This window comes from Taudactylus pleione, unplaced genomic scaffold (genome assembly GCF_031769625.1).
Source record: "Taudactylus pleione unplaced genomic scaffold, aTauple2 ptg000100l, whole genome shotgun sequence".
Lineage (NCBI taxonomy): Eukaryota > Metazoa > Chordata > Amphibia > Anura > Myobatrachidae > Taudactylus > Taudactylus pleione.
Genome location: NW_028284502.1, coordinates 10729353 through 10755993, shown reverse-complemented (window position 1 = coordinate 10755993; position 26641 = coordinate 10729353). Strand labels below are relative to the sequence as shown.

The following is a 26641-nucleotide window of genomic DNA, read 5'->3' as shown; positions in this document are numbered from 1 at the left end:
TACTTACTCTCCCTTCTTGTAGCCTCTAACCCTAACCCTCCCCACACCGTACCCTAACCCTCCCCGTTAGGGCCTAAATCTAACCCTAACCCCCTTAGTGCCTAAGCCTAACCTCCCCCCCCCCAAAAAAAAAAACTAACACTAACCCCGATATCTAACGTAACGCCCTTCCCCCGCGGCTAACATGAAGGGCGCCCTGGACTTACCTAGTTCGGGCAGCCGTCCTCCTGTGTTGCGGCGTCTGGGCGATAGGAGTCTGTATTTTGACGCCTGTCTTAAATTCCCTTGTCGGGATTCAGCCGCCGGTTTGCTGACTACATCCCGGTTAAATTAAATTGACTGAGGTACTACTTAAGTCACCTGTGCTCAAGCATGGATATTCTTAAAACCTGGACTGTAATGGTGGAGTTTGGGAACCTCTGATAAAGGATTTCTTGTTATGTGGTGCACTTGTCTTTGTATTAATAACAAAAAAAACAATGTTTACTAATTATGTATATGAGTCACCTCTGGTGATAAGATGAATATGAAAGGCCGTAATTATTGCTGACAAGTGAAAACTGAGCCACATCTATGCCAACATCAATATGGCGAGTTGTAGCTGGTGCCATCAGTAATATGGGGAGGCACATCTGGTACCATCAATAACCTGGTGAGCTACATCTTGTGCCAAGAATAAAAGACTTACTGTCTCCTGCTTACTATGAAGACACTCCCCGGCTACGCTTGCTTTGTCCATTAATCGCTGAATAGAGCAGGTTAGACGAGGCACACTATGTACCCGTTATGGACATAATAATAATCAGTGTTTTCCCTGATTTTCACAGCGATTGGTTTAGAGCAGGAATGGAAAACAGCTGTATTACCATAGGGAAGGTAACCACTGCCTGCCTACTTCTGAATGCAGTACTGCCAACGAATTGTACCTTGGTTGGTGGCACTGACGTGTAGAAGGCAGGCCACAGTCACAGGACTCTCTCCCTGAGCTTTGCAGTTGCCTATAACAGCTGGGCCAGCGAGTGACCTTGAGGTCCAAACCATAAGTATTTTGGGTGTGATCTGGCATGTCTGCAAACCTGTCACGGTGGCCAGCACTTTCTGTGTTGGGACCTCACTCTGGACATAGATCTAGGAGGGATACGTTCAGTATCCCGGCAAGGGATACTGGCGTTTAGAATTCCGGTACCGGAATCCCGACACCTGTCTGAATCCCAGCGCTGGCATCCTGACCGCCGGGATCTCAAAGGTAAGTAGTGGGGTTGCGGAGAGGGTTAGGCACTAGGGAGGGAGGGTTAGGGTTAGGCCCTAGGGGGGGGAGGATTGGTTTAGGGTGCGGGGAGGGGGAGGTTAGATTTAGGCATTAGGGGGGGGGAGGGTTTGGATGCGATGCTGTTGACTTACTGCCGCTCGGAATGCGGCACTGGAAGTCCGACCTGGTACTAAAGATAGGCGTCTAAATCCCGACGGCTATCTTTAGCCAGAAGCCAAAATCCTGACTCTCAGCATCCCGAACGAAGGTAAGCGGGGACTGTTGGCTGTTAGCCGTGGAGGGGAGGGTTAGTTTTAGGCATCCCCTGGGGAGGAGGTGAAGTGTGGGTTATGGTTAGGCACCACTAGGGGGAGGTTAGGGTTAGGCACACCCCCTGGGAGGGTTAGGTTTAGGGTGTGGGAAAGGGGGGATAGGGATAGGCACCAGTAAGGGAGGGTTGGGGGGGGGTAGAGGGGAGGGTTAGGGTACTTACCACCCCAGTTGGGATATCCACTGTTCAGGCTTCCGGCGTTGGTATTATGTCCGCCGGGAACACATCCAGCGGCATTACATATCGATTCCGTTAGGATACCTACCGACAGGTGTCTGTATTCTAACCATGTCTGGATGCCGGTGTCGGGATTTTGACCGCCAGGATCCCGATAGCTGGTATCTTGTACCCATCCCGATCTGGGGGGCCCAGCATCTGTCAGTGTTCACCTATCCGTTCCAGGTGTATCTGAATAGTCTTTTGTTTATGTAGCAATTCTAAATGTTCCTGCTCTTTTCTGTTCTTATCCATATGTTTAGCCATCAAAGAACACTGGGCCTGATTCAGAGCCGCTCGTAAGCGGCCGCTCGTTCGCTCCGAGCGATGTTTGCACAACTGCGCATGCGTATGGGTTGTAATACGCATGCGTGAACCAGTCATTGCGGTCGGAAATTGTGTGCTCACAAAATAGCGAATGCCTGCTAATTTGAGTGACAGGATGAGGCGTTTGTGGGTGGTAACAGGGGAAGGTGCTTGAAAACGGGGAGTGGAGATCCGAACGCAGGCGTGCCAAAAGGTCAAAACGGGCGTTTTAAGGGTGTGCATAATTAACAAAGCAGCGTCATCGACCACGTCACTTGGTTGTTTCTTAGCCTGAACTGTTCGCATGATTGCAGTAGGAAAATCCAATCACAAGCACTGCGAGCAGTTCAGATGCCTTTCGATGTACTCGATTAATCAAATAAATAGCGGAGATGATGTAGGATGCGAGCGGCCAGGGGGCGTCTTTACAAAATAGCGAGCGCATATTTCGTTCGCTCGCTCGCTCAGACATAGAGGCGTCAACAGACCGCAAAGAGCGAGCGCTCAATTTAAATAGCCGGCCCCTTTTTCTGAACGAGCGAGTGCAAATAGCGTCCGGCTCTGAATCAGGCCCACTGTGTTTTTTTTGTTTGTTTGTTTTTGTTCTGTTTTTTTAGAACCTTTATCCCTCAAATACCAAACGGCAAGCGTCTAGGTCTAGATTAATGAAATAACAAGGAACGCAGCAGCATACTGTAGAGTACACGGTACCCGTTTTCTTGGCCTTTCATCTCGTTCTTATGTACAGTACCTTCATGTGTTTTTATACCAGGCTGATTTCCTGCCCATCGCCTGCCCCGTCCTTACATACTAACCAGCAGCGTTGTGCGGAGCGACGCTTGTCAGTCAGAAACAGTCGTAGTAACGTTCTGCTCCGTTTGCTGGTGTCAGGAGGGAAGATTTCTCTACTCTGCATTGTTTTATAACAGCACTATGTTCCGCTTACAGGAGAGGTCCTGAATAGAAATGGCTTTTTAGAAAAGGTGATAATGAATTTTACAGCCAGCAATAAATGTTTACAGCCTCCTCTTTCAATGGATATCAAGCAGAAGGCAAAGCGCTTTTAGCTGCCGCTTTTATCCATCTGAAACCAATAATCCTGTGTGATTAGGTGGGATGGCTGTGCATATTACTGTACAGCACAATGAGGTCTTAATATTTTTTAATCGTGATTATTGGTTAAACACATGTTCCTGCTACATGAAGGAAGAGTTTGTAATCACATATATACAGGAATGAGGTCTATTATCTGGAAGGTTTTCTATTTGTATTTTCCCGATTAAGGGACTATTCTTTCATTTGGAACGCCATGCTCAATATATACTCAATTACCTTGGAAATTGCATTTTTTTTTCTACTAATTTGCACCTGGCTTTCCCCTTCATATGAAATTATTACAGTTCTCTGTACAGCCCCCCAGAGATGATGTGTGTGTGCCATGTCATTCCTCACTGTTTATCAGTGCTCCTCATAGTGACTGTAGAAGGGGAGACAGTGGTTGCAGTTTCACATTATATATGAGATGTTAGAGATTTGCGGTTCGGTTTTACTCTATGTTCACATCTCAAAAATGGCATCCTATTGGCTATCCGGCAGTTACGTGTTTTGGATAGCCAATGAGAGACGTGCCCCAGCACTAGCTACACTAGTGCTTCCACAGCAGGCAGGATCTGAACGCACAGAGACTAGTGCACTGGCACCCGATACACGTGTATGTATGCATGGTACCCTGTGGCTGGACGATACCTGTGCCTGAGTATAACAGCAGACCCAGCTCAATTTATTAGAATCCTGGGGACTGATTACCTTGAGAAGGATTCTTACCTTTACATACCCACCACATAAAGGTTGTTTTTAAAGGGCAGACTAGATGGACCAAGTGGTTCTTATTTGCCGTCATATTCAATGTTTCTATGTTTCATGTAAGTGTACAGGTATACATTGCATACACAGTGATCGCAACCTGGACACAGGGAAGAGATCCTGCGGATGGTGTGCCTATATTGATAAATCACTGGAAAAGGAGTTACTCACTGTCCAGGTGCCAATACATACTTTTATGTAATAAGGACAATTGCTGCTATAAAGTAATATATGGGAGAAGGATCTTTTGCAGTTACCGGATCACACCCCTATACGTCAGATGACTATAACAGTGTTTAAATAATAGCGATCCTAAACTTCTGATTTAACTTTGCTGCTGAGCTTTGAGCAAACTATTGCACCAATTCTGAAAATTGTTAACATTTTTAAAGTTTTATGTACAGTGGTGTTATTTAATATGTTTTTATATTTTATATTGGGTTGATTGCTTCAAACAAGCGCTCCATCTATTCGAATTGTCTCTTTTTAGCAGGTAGCACACCCTGCTGCTGGAGCTGTCCGTTTGATTAAGCATTTATACTGAGTGGTTGATAAGCGCACCTGTCTTTTGTTTTGTGTTTTACTATTATGTTTTTGCTAATGAGTGTGTGTGTGTGTGTGTGTGTGTGTGTGTGTGTGTGTGTATATATATATATATATATATATATATATATATATATATATTATTTATTTATTTATTTGTATCCAGCTGTAATCTCCCTAAAGAATTCTGGCTAATCTCACTGAGAAGTTTTGCCGCAGACACGGTACTGACCTCTCCTAGTCACCTTTTGAACATGAAATGAGAAATGTGTCTGTACAAGACGAGGCCTCTGACATGCTTTGTCAGGCAGGTCCTTGTGGGAAGTCTGATAGCCGGGCTCTGCAAAGAGACATTAAGTATGGAGGAGAGAAAATGGTCAGGTGTCTCGTCTCTCCCAGCATTGAGAGTGACATCCAAATGGCAGCTGTGCTTCTGTTTCTAATGATGACTTTGCGGTGAGATTGAGCTGTCTCAGGAATTTAGGGGGAGATCAAGAATTCTCATGACGGCTTTGATACATATATGACAGGCTTGTTATTTAAAAACTTGTCATTAACTCATTGCTGCCAAGGGCTGGAACACACTTTGATCGGTCACGACACCGTTTTGTAGCGTAGTCTGAAATGGAGTGAGGCTCCAATTAGTTTATCATTCTTTTTTATTTAGAATTAATTTTAACTGGAACGTTATATAATTTCACCAAGACCAGTAAGTAAATTCATAAACGTATACCTGGCAAAGCAAATAACTACACTTGTCTTATATGGTGACATTAGTTATGTGAGCATGAATTGTGTTCAGTTTATCGGCATATAAACCAATGTACGAACATGCCATGCAAAGGGGAACATTAATGTAAATTGGTGCAAAGAAGAGGGTTAGTGTTGCCCACTGCAATCAGTCAGATATTTGATTTTGTGGATTACATTAGAATATACAGGTTGAGTCTCCCATATTCAAAATGCTTGGGACCAGGGGTATTTTGGATACCATAATGAAATAATTTGGGAATAGGACCCAAATATACACACAGAATGCATTTGTGTTATATACACACAGCCTGCAGGTAATTTTATTCTGGGTGAGCGGATTCGGTTCTACTCGGTTCCGTTCGGATTTAAAAATCGAATCTTATTGGCTATCAGCTGTCACGAGTTTTGGATAGCCAATAAGATTCGGTTTTTAAATCCGAACGGAACCGAGTAGAACCGAATCCGCTCACCCTTAAATTTTATACAATATTTTCAATAATTTTGTGGCTCAAACAAAGTTTGTGTACATACATGAAATTCATTTATGTTTCATATACACCTTATACACACAGCCTGAAGGTAATCTTATACAATATTTTTAATAATTTGTGCCTTAGACAAAGTTTGTGTACATTGAACCATCAAAAATCAAAGGTTTCATTATCTGAGTCATGCCAAAAAAAATTCCGTATTTCGGAATATTCCGTATTTCGGAATATTTGGATATGGGAGACTCAACCTGTACAACAATTAATTTTAGTGGGTAAGTGGTCTTCTTCCAATATTCAGTTGTTTTGAATTTGTGTGTTTCATGTGAATTGTGATGAATTGTGGCGTTTCAGTTGTGTATAATTAGTGTTTTATTGTGTTTTGTACATGAAAGGCTGTGGATCTGCTTTTGTCGGTTTTATGCATCATCTCCGTCTTTGGCCATATGAAATGCTGGGTGATCTGTAGTGCATCTATGTACTGTAGCTCGGACACTGTGATTCTCTGCATCTGCTTTAGTTCACATTCCATTTTTATTTTTTTGCTGCATATACTTTTATGTGTCACTGATTAAACCGTAAAAAAAAAAAAGTGGGTTAATGTAAAAGCAGTTACTATAGATTACACATGTAGGCTACATACAGATATTTTTTCAGGCGCTTAGAACTGAAATGTAATTATGATTATTTTCTATGTAGGCACATTAGGGGTTTTTATTTACCAGTTTGCGGTTATATGGTTGATATTTAGGAAATCTGTTATCACTACATTTTAATAAGAAAAGTTGATCAAAGGCAGGGTGTAACTAGGTATTTGAAGGCCCCAAAGCAAAAGTTTGTAAGGGCCCCTATGTACCACCCAATGGTCAAAATGTGTGTAACACATGTACGTCTGAAAGGAAGATGGGTCCCATAGCAGCTGCACCCCTTGCACCTATGGTAGTTACTCCTATGATTAAAGGGGTACTCTGCTTCCCTCCGATATTTGCTGGCAATAGTAAGAAGGTACTTTAATGCTTCGCCAGCCTGTCCTGCACTTTTAATAAAAAAAAAAATATATATATATAATCTCTTAAATTTATTTGGCTAAGGAAAATGATAAGTAATTGTTTCTCTTTACAGACCTCAATATCATTACCCAAAGATACCAATGGTTAGTGTTCATTCTAGCACCCTGCACCTGTCACCACTTGTGCAGTTCCTCTTTCTTCCCTGGGGTGTCGCTCTCTGTTCTGGTGTATCCTTGGCATGTATAAGTAATCTCTACAATTGTAACTCATCATAAATGGCGATAGCAGCAAGTCTAAGCACATGCAGTTTACAGCACTGAATAAGGGCTGAAGTTGTCCATCTCACTAGCATGTGATATACGCTGTGATGCTGCTGAAGTTGGCGTTAACATGTATAAACACACCAAATAAAAATAGTTACCCCAGCCTGCAGTGGGTTTCTGGCTGGGATAAGCATAGATACCCCTCCCCAGGTGTATTGGGAGAGTGAGTAAATGAAATGACCCCCCAGCTTAGTAATTGGTAACCCACCTACTATCTGTGGGTCTAGGTTCTCTTGGCTGATCTACGCAACACTCGAGCATCTGCCTGCTCACCCTGATTGTGGGGTGGGGGATGTGAGGCTGAAAAGCTATATTGGACCCATTATAACTGAAGGACTTGTTTCATTACCGAAATTTACAGTTACAAGATCATTAATATCTGATTTTTCCACAAAACAATAATATTTCCTTGCCCTATTCCTACATTTGACAATTTCCATTCCCGACAGGTGAAAATTAATCTTCTCCCTGGTAATGTATTTATTTCTCAATGGTAGATATATGGGATATTTTCTCTCTACCCCAATATACTTTGCCGGTCACCTGATTGGATAAAGCTGCAGAATATCTACATTTTGACGTACGAGTGGAAGTCTCTTACAAGAGGGAAATTGCCATAGCAGCAGGTGCACCTAATTCACTCCCTCACACATAGGAAGGACCTCAGCCACATTCCGCTGGCATTTTCCCTGGCAATGATATCATGCACGTCCTTTGCAGATTGCACTTCACCACCACAGTGACCTACCTAATCTTTCCAGATAATCACTAAAATACTCAATTGTTTAGTTTTCTTTGTCTTAATTAAATCAAAATGTGGGGGTTTCAACTGAGCCATTGTCTCCATTGTTGTTGTTTTGACACATTATTGGTGATTTTGCGGGTTTAAAAAAATCACACTGCAGAGCACATGAGACCTCATTCAGAGTCTCTCGTTAGGGCACGCTCGCTCGCAGGGAGCGATAATCGCACATCTGCGCATGCGTACAATTTGCAGTGTGCGTGCGCAAGTCATTCGTTGCGATCTGATTTTGCTAGCTCGCAAGCCACTTTCAGGTTGTTGCTTTAAGTGACACACAGCGCCATGTGTGGGTGGTAACAGGGGAAGGTGCTTGTAAACGGGGGAGTGGTTGTGTGAACGCAGGCGTGTCTGGCAGCCAAAATGGCGTTTAAAGGGCGTTCACATTAGCAAAGTAGCATCATCGCACACGTGACTTCGTTGTTTTTTAGCCTGAATTGCTCGCAGTGCTTAGGGTAGGTTAGGTCAACACTAAGCGCTGCGAGGAGCTCCGATGGCCCTCGATGTTCACGATTAATTAGACTCTTCCCGGAGATGACGTGCGCTGCGAGTGACAGGTGGGAGGTTTTATAGTCCAGCGTACGCTATCTGCTGTTGCTCACTAAGACATAGAGGGTGTCCTTACAGCGCAAAGAGCGATCGCTTGATTTGCATAACCGGCCCCTTTCTGCAAGCGAGCGATCGCATCTTGAGAGAGACTCTGAATGAGGGCCATAGTATCTTGTATGACATTCCGGCTGCATTTTCCACGCCGTTCCTTCCTACTGTAGGAAAAAAGGAAATAACCTCACGTTTGAACTCCCACCTTAAATAATTATAAGCATTGATTGTCTGACCCTCTGTTTTGCTTTCCGTAGAAACACTGGCTTTAAACTGTAATTGGAGTTAGTATCGGATTACCACTACAGTACCTCCAAGGTCATATAAAGGGTCTGACCAGCCATCTATAATAAACCAATGACACTCTTAAATATATTTGATAGTAAAAGTTAATTAACACTTCTATTAGGTATTGAATCAGCGAAGGAGTATTTTGTGTAAAACAAAAGTTCAAAAATTTCACCGAAGACTTGAGCATCACTGTCTGTACAGCTGTGAGAAATGATGGACTAATAACACAATGCTGATAAAAGATTGTTCTTTCTAACAGGACACCATGGTTTAACGGATGGGGATTTAATCTTCCTAGAGGCCAGTCTTTACTTGACAAGTGGAATCTTATCCCAGAGGGCATCGATATACTAATGACTCATGGCCCTCCTCTTGGTAAGTCAAGAACCCGCTGTCGTCTGACATATACAGAAGCAGATTTCAACGTTAGCAGCAGAATCCTCCAATTTTCAGGGCAGAACTCTTTCTCTTCAACGCAAAGCAATGAATAAAAAACAAAAAAATAAAATGGATGGCTTTACGGGGGCCCTGCATGATAATTAAGCCCAGCAGATCTAGACCGTTCTTAGGTGTTGTTTGAATTAAATTTCCTGATTTACTGGAGCCGGGGAGAATTAAATGGATATCCACAGCCGTTCTGCAGCCCTTCCAGCTCAGCCATTTGTTTTATTAACTGTATTTATCTGACAGGTAACAGCTCCCAATTCAAAGGCTTTATGGGTTTAGCGGATGGGCTGAAATCTAAGAGCTCCTTTTAAGTTTGGCACCGGCTCCATCTGCAGCCGGTGTGCTATACCCTGCATGCATCTGTCATCCTTTGTGTCAGGTACCAGAAGCGGCACTGGAAATGCAGAATAGCACAGACATTATATTACGAGGATTGCATTAAAACGCCTAAGGCAAACATACAACACACACAATGTATTTGCACACTCTGATTGAAATTCAAATAAGCTTTATTGACAAGACCAAAAATTATTTTAGCATTGCCAAAGATTGCTGTGCAAATTATTTTAATAATAGTTTTTCTTTGATTTATGGGGTTTCTGACGTTCTAGGATAAGAGCAGACCTATAGTGCAGCTATTTCAAATGTCTATTCCACCTCTCTCACAAAAATAAACCTTTCCCTTTGTTTCCTCTGTGGAATAGAAGTCTCAGATTTGAGTTTGGGAGCACGTTCCCTTTGTTCTGGTGTATTTAGTGTCTCGCGCCCTAATACACCAATACTCTCTGCGCACTCTGTACACACGATGATAATTTCAGCCAACACTGACCTATTTAAGCATATTGCGATGTCTGTGTCAGTGCACTTTCTACTAAAGGAGAGTAAAAGAGTTTCATAACATACAGGAACATTCCCCTGTGCGTATGCTAACCCTGTATAGTGGAAACTCATAATTAACTTGCACCCATCGCTCAATGATGAAAGGTTTAAATGAAGTGTTGGCGAATTCTAAAGTATAATTTCATATTAATTAGGTAATTATGTTGTAGGATCTGTACATGCATATCAATTGCATCTCATTACAATTTAATTCGGAAACCTCATTTCATTCCTCCTGCAAAGCCCCTTGTGTTTTTCTTGCTTGCTTTGAATTTTTTTCTGTTAAAAAATTACATTTTCTTTAGCACTTTGGTTTTAAATAGCCTGTATCTTAACAGGATCCTCTTTCATCCTTGTTACCTGCTTAACCACTTGCCTGGTGTGGTCATATCGTGTGTGACCACCCCCGGCTGTGCATTACCTGACATAGTCACAAACAATGCCGCCTGTCAGAAATTCACAGTGGGCAGCTGGCGGAAGATGATCTTCCAGCAGTCGCCAATAGCAGAGGGTCCTACCGGCCCCTCCGCATGCCTGCACCCTCCCCCAGTAACTGCTGTGCTGCCGGTCACTGCTCATAGGTCAGCACGGCAGGACCCCCCACCCAGTGGCTGCCTGGGACATGTAAATTAACACGCCTCTGCCCCCCAGTGTGTACCTGGCAGCTTCTCAAAGGAGCGTCTGCTGGGGAAATCAAAGTTGCGATGGTCGCAATGTTCCAGACATCAATAGTCTGATACATCGATGACTGATATAGTAAAAAACTATGTTAATGTTGGTGTATAAAAAAAATAATTATTTTTTATATATATATATATGTAAAATATTATTTTTTTTTTAGAAAATAGTGTTTGATAAGTATTAAATAGATGTTTTTGACCTTATTTAGTCATAAAAAAACAAAAAAATTTTTGCCAGTCTAGTGGTTCAATATGTTTGCATCTCAGTGTAAAAGCATCGATTTATGATCTGCCACAGGTGGAGTAGACTAGTGTGTTCATATTACTGCTCCACACATTTACTTCACATGTAAAGATGTAACAATATTGTATCCCGGCGGTACGAGTATACTGATTAACAAGCCCAGATAGATGATGTAATAAAACCTACTACATCTGTCTGTGGGGTTTCTACAAAAAAAACTGATCATTTGCATATTTACAGCTGTGTCCACATACATCTATCCTCTGTGCGTTACAAGTCGCGCTACACATAACACGGAAGCTCCGTGTGACTCTGTAGCACCGAGCGTCTCTTTCCGTGCAATTGTTTGCCTTCAAATGCGTCTTTTTCACACAGCGATGCGAATATTTAGCACAAGCCGCTTCTGCTGAATTTTATATGCAGCATGCCTATATTCTGTGCGCGGCTGTATCTGCATATGAAACGCTACGTTACAGTGTTACAGCTGCGGACAGTGTAACGTAGCGTTTCACATGCAGATACAGCCGCAGTCGCTCACAGAACATAGGCATGCTGCATATCATTTTAATCAGCAGAAGCTGCTTGTGCTAACTATACGCGTCGCTGTGCGAATAAGATGCATTTGAAGGTGAAAAGATGCTCGGCGCCACCAGGTCATGCCACGGCATGGCGCGACTAGAAGGGCTGTTTAGCACGTAAGGAGGGTAGATGTATGAGGACACATCTGTATGTAAAAAAAACCAATACATTTGGGTGAATTAGTTGTACACAGCTTGGGATGTTCAAATGGGGATAAGTTCAATATCCCGGGAAGATGGGATTCCGGCTGTCAGAATGCCAGCGCCGGAATCCCATCACCTGTCAGAATTTCAGTTATCCCAACCGGCGGCATCCTGGGGTTAGGCACTAGTGGGAGGGTTAGGTTTAGGGTGCGGGGAGGGGGTTAGGGTTAGGTCCTAGTGGGAGGTTTAGGATGCAGAGAGGGGAAGGTTAGGTTTAAGGTGCAGGGTGGGGGAGGATAGATTTAGGGTGCGGGGAGGGGGAAGTTAGGTTTAGGCACTGAGAAGGGAGGGTTAGGGTATGGAAAGGGGCGAGCTTTCATTTGGATGCAGGAGAGTAATCTCCATGGTAATATATATATATGTATGTGTGTGTATATGTATATACATACATACATACATACATACATAATATATATAATATATATATATTAGGGGTATGCACCGGCCCCTTTTCGTGTTTTGGATCTGGATCTTTCTTCGTGTTTTGGATCTGGATTGGTTTTGCCAAAACCACCCTTCCGTGTTTTGGGTTTTGTGTTTTGGATCTGTATTTTTTTTTAAAAAAAGCATAAAAACAGATAAAATCACAGAATGTGTTGGTTTTTCTGCTCCTATGCTATTATTAACCTCAATAACCTTAATTTCCACTAATTTCCAGTCTATTCTGAACACCTCACACCTCACAATAGTGTTTTTATGTCCAAAAGGTTGCACGGAGGTAGCTGGATGACTATGCTAAGCGACACGAGTGGGCGGCACAAACACGTAACCCATCTAGGAGTGATACTGCAGTGGCAGACAGGATGGCAGTTTGAAAAACTAGGCCCCAAACTGTACATAATGCAAAGAAAAAAAAGAGGTGCAAGATGGAATTGTCCTTGGGCCCTCCCACCCACCCTTATGTTGTATAAACAGGACATGCACACTTTAACAAAGCAATCTTTTCAGCGCCAGGGTCTGCCACACAACTGTGGCTGAAATGATTGGTTCGTATGGGCCCCCACAAAACAAGCTGGCAATTAATCTGTCCCTGCACAAACTGGCTCTACGGAGGCAAAATGTCGTTCTCATCCTCCTCATCCACCGATTCCTCACCCTCTTCAGTGTTGTGTACATCCTCATCCTCACAGAGTATTAACTCGTCCCCACTGGAATCCACCACCACAGGTCCCTCTGTACGTTCTGGAGGCTGGTCTCCCTGGAAGAGTTGATAATTCATTTTGATGAACATCATCTTCTCCACATTTTGTGGAAGCAACCTCCTACGCCTTTCGCTGACAAGGTTCCCGGCTGCACTAAACACTCTTTCGGAGTACACACTGGAGGTGGGGGCAACTCAGGTAAAATAGAGCCAGTTTGTACAGGGGCCTCCAAATTGCCTCTTTTTCCTGCCAGTACAGGTATGGACTGTCTGACATGCCTACTTGGATGCTGTCACCGATGTAATCCTCCACCATTCTGTCAGTGGTGACAGTATCATATGTAGTGACAGTAGACATGTCAGAAATTGTTGCCAGGTCCTTCAGTCCAGACCAGATGTCCAAACTTGGTCCTGCCTGCCCTGCATCACCGCCAGCGGGTTGCTTAGGATAGCTAAGTTTTTTCCTGGCAGCCCCAGTTGCGGGTGAAAATGAAGAAGGAGCTGTTGACATGTCACGTTCCGCTTCAGCTGACAGTGTGTTCACCAGCAGGTCTTTGCACCTCTGCAGGCTTGTGTCGGCCGGAAAGAGAGATACCACATAGGCTTTAAACCTAGGATCGAGCACGGTGGCCAAAATGTAGTGGTCTGATTTCAACAGATTGACCACCCTGGAATCCTGGCAAAGCGAATGAAGGGCTTCATCGACAAGTCCCACATGCCGAGCGGAATCGCTCCGTCTTAGCTCCTCCTTCACTTTCTCCAGCTGCTTCTGCAAAAGCCTGATGAGGGGAATGACCTGACTCAAGCTGGCAGTGTCTGAACTGACCTCACGTGTGGCAAGTTCGAAGGGCTGGAGAACCTTGCACAACACGGAAATCATTCTCCACTGTGCTTGAGTCAGGTGCATACCCCCTCCTTTGCCTATGTCATAGGTGGATGTATAGGCTTGAATGGCCTTTTGCTGCTCTTCCATCCTCTGAAGCATATAGAGGGTTGAGTTCCACCGCGTCACAACCTCTTGCTTCAGGTGATGGCGGGGCAGGTTCAAGAGTGTTTGCTGGTGCTCCAGTCTTCGGCACGCAGTCGCTGAATGGCGAAAGTGGCCAGAAATTTTTCTGGCCACCCAAAGCGTCTCCTGCACGCCCTTTTGTCACTTTTCAGAAAATTCTGCACCACCAAGTTTATTGTTTGAGCAAAACATGGGACGTGCTGGAATTTGCCCAGATGTAATGCCCGCACAATATTGGTGGCGTTGTCAGATATCACAAATCCCCAGGAGAGTCTAAGTGGGGTAAGCCACTGGGCGATGATTTCCCTCAGTTTCTCTAAGAGGTTGTCGGCGGTGTGCCTCTTACTGAAACCGGTGATACACAGCGTAGCCTGCCTTGGAACGAGCTGGCGTTTCTGAGATGCTGCTACTGGTGATGCTGCTGCTGTTGCTGCGTAAGGTGATACATCTACCCAGTGGGCTGTTACAGTCATATAGTCCTTAGTCTGCCCTGTTCCACTTGTCCACATGTCCGTGGTTAAGTGGACATTGGGTACAACTTTCAGGACACTGAGGACACTTTTTCTGACGTTTCTGTACAGTCTCGGTATCGCCTGCCTAGTGAAGTGGAATCTAGACGGGATTTGGAACCGGGGACACACTACCTCCATCAATTGTCTAAATCCCACTGCACCAATGGCGGATACCGGATGCACGTCTAACACCAACATAGCAGTCAAGGCCTCCGTTATACGTTTTGCTTCAGGATGACTGCTGTCGTACTTCATCCTCCTCGCTAAGGACTGTTGGAGGGTCAATTGTTTAGTAAAAGTAGTGGTGTTCCTACTTCCTCTCTGGGATGATGAACGACTCCCAGCAGCAGCAACAGCAGGAGGCGTAGCAATGCAGGATCCTCCGGAGGAATCCCGGATAGGAGAGTCAGTCATGCCAGTGACATGGCCTGCAGGACTACTTCCGATCCTGACTAAGGAGGAAATTGACGAGGAGGGAGTTGACGGTGTGGTTTGCAGGCGCTTGGATACAACAGGACAACGGGATTTAGGTGTCCCTGGACTGCTTACGGTCTTAGCCAAAGTTTCTGAACTTGACAGTAACTTATTATGAACGCGCTGCAGGTGCCGTATAAGGGAGGATGTTCCTAGGTGGTTAACGTCCCTACCCCTACTTATTCCACCTTTTACATATGGTACATATGGCAAGACAGTTGTTGTCCGGATTTGGATAGAAATATTGCCAGACCAAAGAGGTGGAATGTCTGGTCTTCTGCCCATGCATGACCGTGATGGGCTTTTTCATCCCACGGACAACAACTGTCTCCCCCGGAGCCTGATTTAAACAAACCACATCACTATCAGAATCCTCCTCGCCAACTTCCTCCTCAGCGCCAGCTACACCAGTATCCTCATCCTGTTGTACTTCAACAGTGACATCTTCAATTTGCATATCAGCAAGTGGACTGTGGGTGCTCCTTTCAGCACTTGCCGGGGGCGTGCAAATGGTGGAAAGAGCCACCTCTTCCCATCCAGTGCTGGGAAGGTCAGGCATCGCAACCGCCACCACACTTGGACTCTCCTTGGGGATTTGTGATATCTTCTTAGAACGCACAGTTCTTTGCTGTGCTTTTGCCAGCTTATCTCGTTTGATTTTTTTAGCGGGAGGAGGGCTTCCATCGTCATGTGAAGCTGAACCACTAGTCATGAACATACTAGTCATACTAGTATGACACACACTAGTCATAGGGAAAGACCTTAGCCGTTCCTTGCCACTCCGTGTCATAAATGGCATATTGGCAAGTTTACGTTTCTCTTCAGATGATTTAAATGTTTTTTTTAAGGTCATTTTCCTGAACTTTTTCATTTGGGATTGTATGTGGCTTCTACTATGACATTGGGCATCGGCCTTGGCAGACGACGTTGATGGCATGTTATCGTCTATGTCATGACTAGTGGCAGCAGCTTCAGCACTAGGAGGAAGTGGTTCTTGATCTTTCTCTATTTTATTTTTATCGGAGAAAGTTTGGTCCTCCATTTATGTTATATCGATTTGATATATACGTGCGGCTAAGGCGCACACAAACACAGAAAATATTTTTTTATTTTTGCTGGAGAGTAGTGCACTTTGTGGGTTACACCACCCTTTAAGAAATGAGCCAGCTGGCTCTTTACTTATGGGACACAGGCGCACACTTGGCACTGCTCTTTTGTTGATGCACGTGCGGCTACTGCGCACACAATTCACAAACACAGAAAATATTTTTTTATTTGGACTGGAGTGTACTTTGGGGGTTACAGCACCCTTTAACGGTCAAGCCAGCCGATCCTTTACTTATGACACAGGCGCACGCTTGGCACTACTTTGTTGATGCACGTGCGGCTACTGCGCACACAATTCACAAACACAGAAAAAATATTTTTTTTTTTAGCACTTGGGGGGAGCACCCCTGACGAACAGAGCACCCCCTGGACAACACTACAGCACCCCTTTAGGACTGGGACACTGCACAGGACTTTGGAGTGGACACAGCCCCTATGGACAACTGACTGCACAACACAGTCCAGCCAGCCCCTATGGTCTTTGAAGTAGTGGACACAGCCCCTATTAACAACAGCAGCACAGCACAACACAGCCAGCCCCTATGGACTTTGAAGTAGTGGACACAGCCCCTATGGACAACAGCAGCACAGCGCAGCACAGCACAACACTACTCTGCACTACACTACACTACACTACACAGCCCAGCCAGCCCTAACTCCCACCCTCCCTCTTCACTGTCCACAGCCGAGTGAGAAAATGGCGCCGACGCGGGTACCTTATATAGGATCCAAAACCCGCGAGACCCGGAAGGCGGGATGATGACGTTTTGCCTCGATTTCAGATCCGAGTCAGGCGGGAAAAGTCGAGCCTGACTCGGATCTGCCTCGGATCGGGGGGGGTTCGGATTTCAGAAATCCGAACCCGCTCACCCCTAATATATATATGTGTGTGTGTGTGTGTGTATGTATATAGCTGTAAATAAATGGTCTTGGTACAGTATATCTCACTCTGATACCTGGATCTGCCTGTGTCTCATATAGCAGAAGTACCGCAGGAGGATGACAAACATTGGTGCACTTGAAGTGCGCCTGTGTTTGTCATCCTCCTGGGCCCTTTATAAAGCGTAGTCTACTTTTTATTGCCAGATTCCTTATTGTTGAGAAATCTGCATAAAGCAATGTAGTGTAACAAGTTCTTCTCGTGGGGCTTAAAAAGCACAATCTCCCTTAATTACCTTTATTGAAGGATCCCTGCTGTGTAAATTGAGATTTTATGCGGTTACAACAAACTATGATGACGGGTTTCATTAACCTCTTTTTATGCTAATGTGGAATGTGTTGTCCCCTTTGGTATAGAAAGTGTTAACAGGACTGGTTTAAAGATGGAAATAGAGGCACTCTGCCTAGAAATTCTAATCTGTATCGCAGTATAAAGAAATACATTTAGATGTGATACTTTTACCTTTACAAACCCATAGTGAAAGGCTATGTGAGTGTGTGTGATGAAGGGGTTAAGCTCTGCTTGGAGGTTAGTGTAGAGTTTTCATGCTTTTAGTGGAACTTGGATGGAAATTAAGCTTTTCTATGTGCACACCTTATGCAAACTTTAAATCCTACATTTTCTAAAATACGTATAGTAGATGCAGAACCTTGGACCAAATCTCCAAAAAGCAATGAAGTGAGGCCATTTCTCCTGGTAGATGGCCTTTGGCAAACAGCACTGAAGGAGGCTAGATGGATAAAGCCACGAATTTAGTGGTAGCTGCAGAAATAAACCAATAAATCAAGATTCTCTGAAGGTAGAGAATTCCGGCAGTCGGAATACCGATGGTTGAAATGCCAACGACTGCAGGTGAGTAATTTAACCCTACTCCTAACCCTCCCCTCCCGCAGCCTAACCATAAACCTACCCCTAGCGCCTAATTCTAAAACTCACCTTTGGGATCATAGCCGCCGGGATTGTCGAGTCAGGATACCAACTACATCCAGTTTAGGATTAAGTACGTAAGCCACTTGTCTTTAGCCTGCCCAAGGATAGCAGGATTTAATCTGCCACCCCCACCCCCCACATATTTCTTGCCTAGTTGCGGGCGCAGTAGACTGATTGAATTTTGGGCACAATGAAATGAGTCGCTGTACACCTCCAGCTCTACGTGTGCCATAAAGAACCTGTGACATTGACTGCGCTGCACAGTCTCGTGTATAATCGGCCTCACCTGCTCCCTCTGAGAAACGTTTCTTCTCCCTTCGAGTCAGGCAGTTTGTGTAGTAATTGATGTTCATTTTTATTGATTCTCTACATTAACTGTAGAACGAAGTGGCTCTTAAACTCTAAGAGCCATCAATTAGCAGTGACATCATTCCTAGGTCTTCCTTTGAGTTTCGGAGAGTGCTGTGTTTTTAACCTTTGAGCTGCCATACTTATCTGACTCCCTATTTTCAGTGTACCGGACACTGCGGAGTATATTGCTGGGTATTAAATATGGCTTTTATTCTTCTGTCGGCTGGCTGCCTGCTTAATCGGACATTCTCGGTGTCTTACAAATACCTTCGTGACCTGAAGCACATCATTGCTTTGAGTGCGCTTGTTGCCTGCACATTGGGGGATGCAGTCATTTTGTGGACTAAAGAAACATTCATTGCCTAAAGCTGTGCACACACAATACAATGTGTGTACCCAGCGATGGCACATTATATCGCACTGTGCACAGTACGTGATCGGATGTACGACCGCATGATGTATCTTTAAAAGCTACATGTGTGTGCAGCACAGCAGATGACACAATGCAATGACCGTGGGGGCACTAACCGATCCACACAATATATATCGTATAGTGTGTAACCGGATTAACACAATGTTCATGAGAATCCAGAAGATTCTTCCATTTGGAACTTGTGGCTTCACCGACATACAAAGTGTACCTATAAAACAACAGGCTGCATTCTAACTCTTGAAAATACAGTAGACCAACATTATTAGACTTTGGGCAGAATGGAATTCACTAACGCTTAATTTAAATCTTTCATCATTGAATGATGGGTGCAAGTTCATAATGAGCTTCTACTATATATGGATAGTGTATGGACATGAGAATGTCCTTGTATTTTATGAGACTCTCTTAGGGGTATATTTACTAAAGTGCTGGTTTTTAGAAGAGGAGACGTTGGCCACAGCAACCAATCAGAGTCGAAGGTATTATTTTCTAGAACGTGCTAGCTAAATATTAAGTACAATCTGATTGGTTGCTATGGGCAAGATCTCCACTTCTAAAAACCTGCACTTTAGTAAATATACTCCTTAGTCTCCTTTTAGCAGAAATTGGGCGCATCTGCCTAATAGGACTCCTAGATCATAAAGCAAGGGACAACTCCTATCGGAAGAGCTGTCCCGGCAGCTAAGGGCACCTGCATACCGGTGATCACAGATGCCAGTATGCAGACAAATAAGGGCCGGATGTATCGCAATTTTTATGCAAAAAATTATCAGAGTTGGCTGGTTTAAGCCAAATGGCTTTAAAAAAAAAAAAAAAAAAAAAAAACACTATTTTTTTTTTTTTATGCTGTGACTACAGGCACGGCGCTGTGACTTCTTAAAAATGTCTATTATATGGGTATCCCCCTGGTATTATTCCACATTGTTGTTGCTTCTGGTCTTCATTTAAGTGAGCCGAGCCAATACAGTAGATTAATACACCCAACAGAGAAACGGGGAGGGTGAACCAGATCAGAGAGGTACTAAATCTGCCTAGCATCAACTAACACTCCACAAACTCCTCCCCTAAAAATTCTATAGTACAGGAGAAGACCACAACTAACATTCTCAATTTTAAAGGGTAAACAACTCCAACACATTAATAAGACAATACACAGAGAAACATCTCATGGTTTAATCTCCTTCATGTTTATTTCAATTTAAAACATGACGTGTAAGTTGTTGCCCATATCAACCAATCAGATTCTACTTATTTATGTAGTACGGTACCTTCTAGACTATAATACAGGTTGAGTCTCCCATATCCAAAATATTTTGGACCAGGGGTATTTTGGATAACGGAATATTCCGTATTTTGGAATAATTGCATACCATAAAGAAATATTTTGGGAATAGGACCCAAATATACACACAGAATGCATTTATGTGTTATATACACCTTATACACACAGCCTGCAGGTAATTTTATACAATATATTCAGTAATTTTGTGGCTCAAGCAAAGTTTTTGTACATACATGAAATTCATTTATGTTACATATACACCTTATACACACAGCCTGAAGGTAATTTTATACAATATTTTTAATAATCTGTGCCTTAGACAAAGTTTGTGTACATTGAACCATCAAAAATCAAAGGTTTCATTATCTCAGTTATGCCAAAAAAAATCCGTATTTCGGAATATTTGGATATGGGAGACTCAACCTGTAGCTAGAATCTGTTTAGTTGCTAAAGGTAACTCCACTTATAAAAACCCGCACTTTAGTGAATAAACACCTTACTCTGGCTCTCTTTTGATGAGATAAATTCCTATTAATTTTGGATTGTTAATGTTAGAAAGCATTAAAACATGGTTGAGCAAGGTTTCTAATACATATCAATGTTTCACAGTATTAATATAATAAGCAGGATTTATTTTTTGTTTTTTTTTCATTAAAACATGAATGCAAAAAAATAAAAAATACTATTTAAACTAAGAAAAAAAAGTTTTTTTTTTGTTATTTTTAAAATAATTGTTTATTTTTCCAACCCTGAAATATATACATCCCGCCCTTTAAGTTTGCTGCTAATGTATTTTGTTTCACTTGGAAGACTTCTGGAAATTGTGGCTAACTTGCTCATTTAGAAGCCGATGGCCATAACATTTAAATAGATTAAATATAAATGATTCTTTTATAGACCTAAATGAAACACAAAACCCCCATAATTTCTTCTTCGGTTACAGTCTCTTGCAAATGTGAACGATGGCCAATGTGTTTGTAGGCTAGTGCCCACGCAAGCGCAGAACAGGTGTCCCGGGCCACAGACTAGCTGCTGCCATACACCATGCTTTGACAGCTGACCAGGGGAAGAGCTAAGCATTGTGGGAAAAAGCAGGAAAGAACCGTCTTTTCCCTGCTTTTCTCCAGTGCGGGTAGGCATAACGTCACGCAGAGATGGCATTATGTATTGAACAACCGGGAAATGTAAAAAAAACATGCTTTCTCTTGCTAAAAAGCTAGAAGAAAGCATTTTTATACCTTTTATAAATAGTCCATATATCTTTACTGTTTGATTAGTTGTACGCTAGGCTGCATGCTAAAAAAAAACACCTTTTAACAGTAATTTTAATACATTAGAAAAATGCAACAATGTTACTCCAACTCCTCAGCGATCGTTACTAGATATAATTTTCTTATTGCTTACTAGCCCAAAATGTAAAATGGTGTGGCTGCCAGCATGTTCGGAAATCAACGCTTATTGCCAATGATTTGAACTATTAGAAGCTTTTAGCCTGTTAATGATGATAGGTGTCAATCTGTTACAATTACCATTTCAATCGTTGCCTCATGACTGATGTAGAAAAGCTCTAATTGCATTACATCTCACCTGCTTCCCATTGTGGAGAACAGGTCAGCTACCCAGAATACCGTACGGCAATGTCCTCTGCGGGAAAGGCAGGTAGCACACCCGCGCCTTTTTAACAAGAGATAAAAGCAGGAAATGATTAGTTTAATGCTTTGGCTGCGATATAAGGACACCCTTTCCAATATTTTGCTGGCTAAATGAGAAAAAAAATGCAATTAGGTAAGAGACTGCAGAAGGGGGGGAAAAAATACGAAATAAGACGAGAATAAGGGAACGGCAAAATAATTAGGTTACTGCCGGGAAGAACCTGCAAGGAACTCTCAGGAATAAAGTTAATTCTATAACCCTTGCTTTTATAAATCAAACTGCAAGGATAAGAAAATGTTAATATCTTACAGAGGCCCCAAAAAATGCAACATTCCAGCAGAAGACAAAGAGTAGAAGGTTCCTTTAAAAGCATTTTGTAGGCTCTTAATGGAGGGTGTTATATTTCAGATATTATAATAAACCTTTCATGAATTATGATTTCCTGCAAAGACTTAAGTAAAACCCTCAGTGATTACAGAATACGATATACTGGTTTCTATTTTTCCTCCTTCTCTTCTTTATATGCATTAGGTTTCAGGGACTGGGTTCCCAAAGAGTTACAGAGGGTCGGCTGTGTAGAACTACTTAACACGGTGCAGAGGAGAGTTCGGCCTAAGCTGCATGTATTTGGTGGAATCCATGAAGGTCAGTGATATATCATAAATGATCAACGTGTGTGAGAACTTCTATAATTTACATATTTTTATGTGTATGTTAGTGATAAAGTTCTGTCGTTGTTCTTTGAATTAAATCCTTGCCCGCACACCACTGACCTTAGTTTTCGAAGCTCAAAAGAGTAGAGTCATGGTGTCAAGCTGGTTACACACCATACGATATATCATAAGATCGTGGATCGTAAAGATATATAGGCACATTGTATTGCAATTGCAATCCCATACGCAGAGAAAATATCTGCGGCATCTCAGTTCCGACAACCATTCTAAGTAGCCATATCTACGAACAATGCTGCATCTTTGTATGCAATCGCTTGGATTTGCGAAGCCGCCAGTGGTCTGCAACATTTGCATACATATCTGAATCAGGCCCCTATTTAGCTAGAACCCCAACCCACAACGCCTGTATCTTTGTAGCAGGTGTCCTCCTGCTAGAACTGTAAAGCTGGGTACATACTACACGATGTGTACCCAGTATGCCGGCGACAGGACCCTGCATGTGGCAAGTGCATACAGACTTGCCGATGCCGGGTCCGATGGGGGGAAGGGGAGCTCGTATCATGCTTCATTCTGCAGCATGGCATCGTTAGTGACATCCCGTGAACCCTAAAGCAGGGCCGATGGGGATGTCGCTAGCGACCCGCGGGAGTGCGCATGTCATGGGTACACACTAGACGATGTACCAAATCTGTCGCTCCCATCCGCGGGATCGGATGACAAATTGTCTAGTGTGTACCTATCTTAATTGTTGTTTGCACACAGCTCCCCCATCGTTGCCTTAGATATTATGGACATTATAGGTGGTGATGGAGGTCCTTAGGCTATACAGGAGGTAGGCTGCCAAACAGAGGGGGCCATTCAAATATGGGCAACCACTTCAAAATGACCATACAGAGGAATAACAATTCCTACATATTTGAGCAATAGAAACGTAAGAGAGTTGGTGATTATTTTTGAGCTTATTAAGGCTACATGTTGTGTTTGTAAGGACCTAAAAATCAAAGCTCCTTACCTTGTCTAAAGAGGATTACAAGTCAACTTTATTTCCATGCCATAGCTTATAGCAATCAGCCTTAGAGCTTGTGTATTTGTTGCTGTAATACACACAAATGACGTGCATGTATAACATTCCTCCTGCAGGTTACGGAATTATGACCGATGGTTACACAACATACGTCAATGCCTCAACGTGTACAGTCAGCTTTCAACCAACCAACTCTCCAATTATTTTTGACCTTCCCAATCCCCAAGGATCATGAAGACCCTACGCACACCGGAGAAAAATGGGTCTATTAACTGACTTTTTTTCTCGTAATAAAACAACTATCTTGCCCTTTGTAAGAATTTCAAGATATTGAATTTTTTTTCCTTCTGTTTATACTGGTACAAAGAAAACCAACCTGAAATATAAAAAAAATAAGGTTCTGATTTGAAAATAGCAACATCTACATTTAATTTATCAACTTGCTGTGTCCTCAGAATGCTATTGTAAATAGTATATATCACAAGGGGTTCACCAAACTATACAGTATATAATATTAATATAACAAAAATGAAGAAAATAAATTTTTTTTTGCTTTTTTTTTTTTTGTTTACTACCGGGATTTGCACAATTATTTGTTTTCAGTGTTGCTATATTTTTTTTTTTTATTTACGGTTATTGAATTTGTGTGCTATTTCTATCACCTAAAGGTGCATTTTCCAATGATTTTTTTCCCCATTTATTTTTAGCTAATGAATACTGTTTTTGTACACTTCATTTTTTTAATCCATTGTGTTTTTTCGTATGTTTTTTTTTTTTGCACGTGTAATTTTTATTAAATTATTTTTATCTTTATTATGTATGGGGCTGAAACAGCTGTAAAGAAAAGTTATGCCATACATTAAGACATGTAAATGCAGACTCCTTTTAAATATGGATTTATATATATATAAGTATTTTTTGTGTGTTATTACAAAATGTGGCATTTATTATTGGCGGTATCTCCTGTATGCGGCACACCTAAATTATGAAGGATGGGACACACTTGCAAGTGTCCTTATCTGCGGAGGTATCGGTGTGCGGTTTTAGGCATGTGTTGAATTAAATGAATACAATCAAGACAAGAAGCGCTTTGTTGCTCTTTTTTAAGCACTGTTGAGTCCCTCTCTCCCCACTTCCTGTGCCCAATTTTCTTTCCCTTTTCTTATGTTGCACTGTGTAAATGCAATCTTGCTAGCACAAAAATGTTGTTGCAAATTTACTTTGACCTCTGTAAATGCTTTGTCCTGTTTTTTTGTTTTTTTTCCTTTTTCAATTTTGTTACCTTGTTAATGGACTTTAGAAAACCAGTTGTTTCTTTTAAATTTATTGTGATATTATATATCTAGCGCCTTTATATGCAAATAAAATTGCAAGATTTTTAAATATGGTGCGTGACTTCATAATTTATATTTTTGATTAATTTATTGCAACGTATTTCAGACTGCTAAATTGTAATTCGATTGCCTGATTTCACATTACATATTGGGCTTACTTAACCTCTGAAGGAAGCTCCGCACCACCCGTTGAGGCGCTTTTGCTTCTGCTAGACCCACAGACCTGCTTTTATCGTCGCCAGTGGCGGAACAAGCACCATTGCTGGGGGTGGGGTGTGTGGCTATGTGGGTCGGGGTGGTGGCCGAAGGGCCCCATCCTACTTTGAGCATGCGCTGGGCACCGCAAATGCTTAGAAGAAAACAGGGGCCGTTGACTAGCATCACTGCAACGCCTCCCAAATAAAATTTGCTGTGAGGCACAACGATCCATAGTTATGGCCCTGATCACCAAAAAAAGAAGAGATTTCTATTTTTGGAACAACTTTCCTGGTGATTCTCCTGGCAGGTTGTTCGTCTTTACCGTTCATCTGGCAAACATGCAGGCCAACCTGACGATATTGTCAAGTTGCTGCATGTTGGGGAATGAGGGAGAGACCCCGTCGCTGAACGATGTCGTTCAGCGGGTGTGCTCAATGCCAGGGACACACTAGACGATATCGCTCAGGGAGCATATCGACTAGTGTGTATGCTCCTTAAGTCTAAAGGATGTCCCACTCTCTCATTGTGGTGAGAGGTTATCAAACGCTGGCCATACACTAGACCAACTTTCATCCAACTAATTGGTTGGTTGGAATGAAAATCTGGTAATTTATGGGAGCAAATGACGATCACAACTTGATTAAATCTGCTAATACATTACCAGATTTTAAGTCCAACCAACCAACTAGTTGGATGAAAGTTGGTCCAGTGTATGGCCAGCAATTATTAAGGGTACCAGAACAATGCATACAATAGTGTGTGCCCATCAAGCATGTTTAATACAAGAAAACAAGGGAAAAGCAACTTTTGTACACTCTAGAAATAATTCTGGACAACCCCTTCTTAACCTACCCTGCTGCCTATTTTGAAGAGCCAATTGCTACTTTTCCTATTTGTTTTTCTTGAAATGAGCGTCATTAGAGCCCTTTTTAAGCGCCATAGATCGGCCAAGTGCAGGATTGAGTAAGAAATGTTTGTTCAAAGCCGACAAACTGCTTTTGAAGAAATATTAAAGGAAAACAGATCTTTGATCAGTGCTGATAAATTTCATATGAACATACACACAAGGTCTAACAACTGTTTTCTGTTTCAAATAACGTATAAAAGATTCTTACTAATCATTGATTTTCTGAAAGTCCCCTAAAGTGAAATATATATATAAAAATAGATGATACCAACATGACGTCTCCAGACCTCATGGAGAATTTCTATATGTAATCTTTATATATAACTCACTGGTGTATGTAAACTTTCTCTATGTGCAAATTCACAGTGAGGTTTGAAATGTCAATAACAAACACAATGGGGTCAATTCAGTTAACTTGCCCCCTCGAGTCCAGGCGAGTAACGGAACCTTTGGACTCACCAACTATTATTTGCAGCCCCATAGGGAGATTGGTTGCTGGCATTCTTAAGCCATTGCAATGGCAACTCTCCCCCCTCGCATGTAATTGTGTTCTGAAAATTATCAATGTCCATATGTTTAGAACAAAGTATTAATCCACTCTGTCAGTTAAATGGCAGTGTGTAACTGTTGATTAGTAAAAGCGGAGTAGTAAATGTATCAAATATATAATGTGATCACCATAATAATGAAAGCAAATATCTTTAAATTCCCATTGGCGTATTGGGATGCGTGATGATATTGTCTGGTTTGCTGTAATGCTAGAGATAGACAAGTGTAATTGTAATACAGCAATAAACACAATTCTGTTATACCTCCTTAGAAAAGTTTCCACACCATATGACATAAAATAAATTATTATATTAGACTC

General features: G+C 42.4%; 1 protein-coding gene across 3 annotated transcripts in view; it reads left to right on the top strand.

Annotated features, from left to right (window-relative positions):
- The window catches only part of MPPED2 (metallophosphoesterase domain containing 2), a 170636-nt gene extending 145959 nt beyond the window's left edge, over window positions 1-24677 (top strand). For all 3 annotated transcript variants that reach the window (XM_088470481.1, XM_088470483.1, XM_088470482.1), the window contains exons 5-7: window positions 9032-9147; window positions 22168-22281; window positions 23451-24677. In XM_088470481.1, the coding sequence (XP_088326607.1) occupies window positions 9032-9147; window positions 22168-22281; window positions 23451-23569 (349 nt within the window). In that variant the 3' untranslated portion in view covers window positions 23570-24677. The remainder of the gene's footprint in view (window positions 1-9031; window positions 9148-22167; window positions 22282-23450) is intronic.
- Window positions 24678-26641: the final 1964 nt, after the last annotated feature.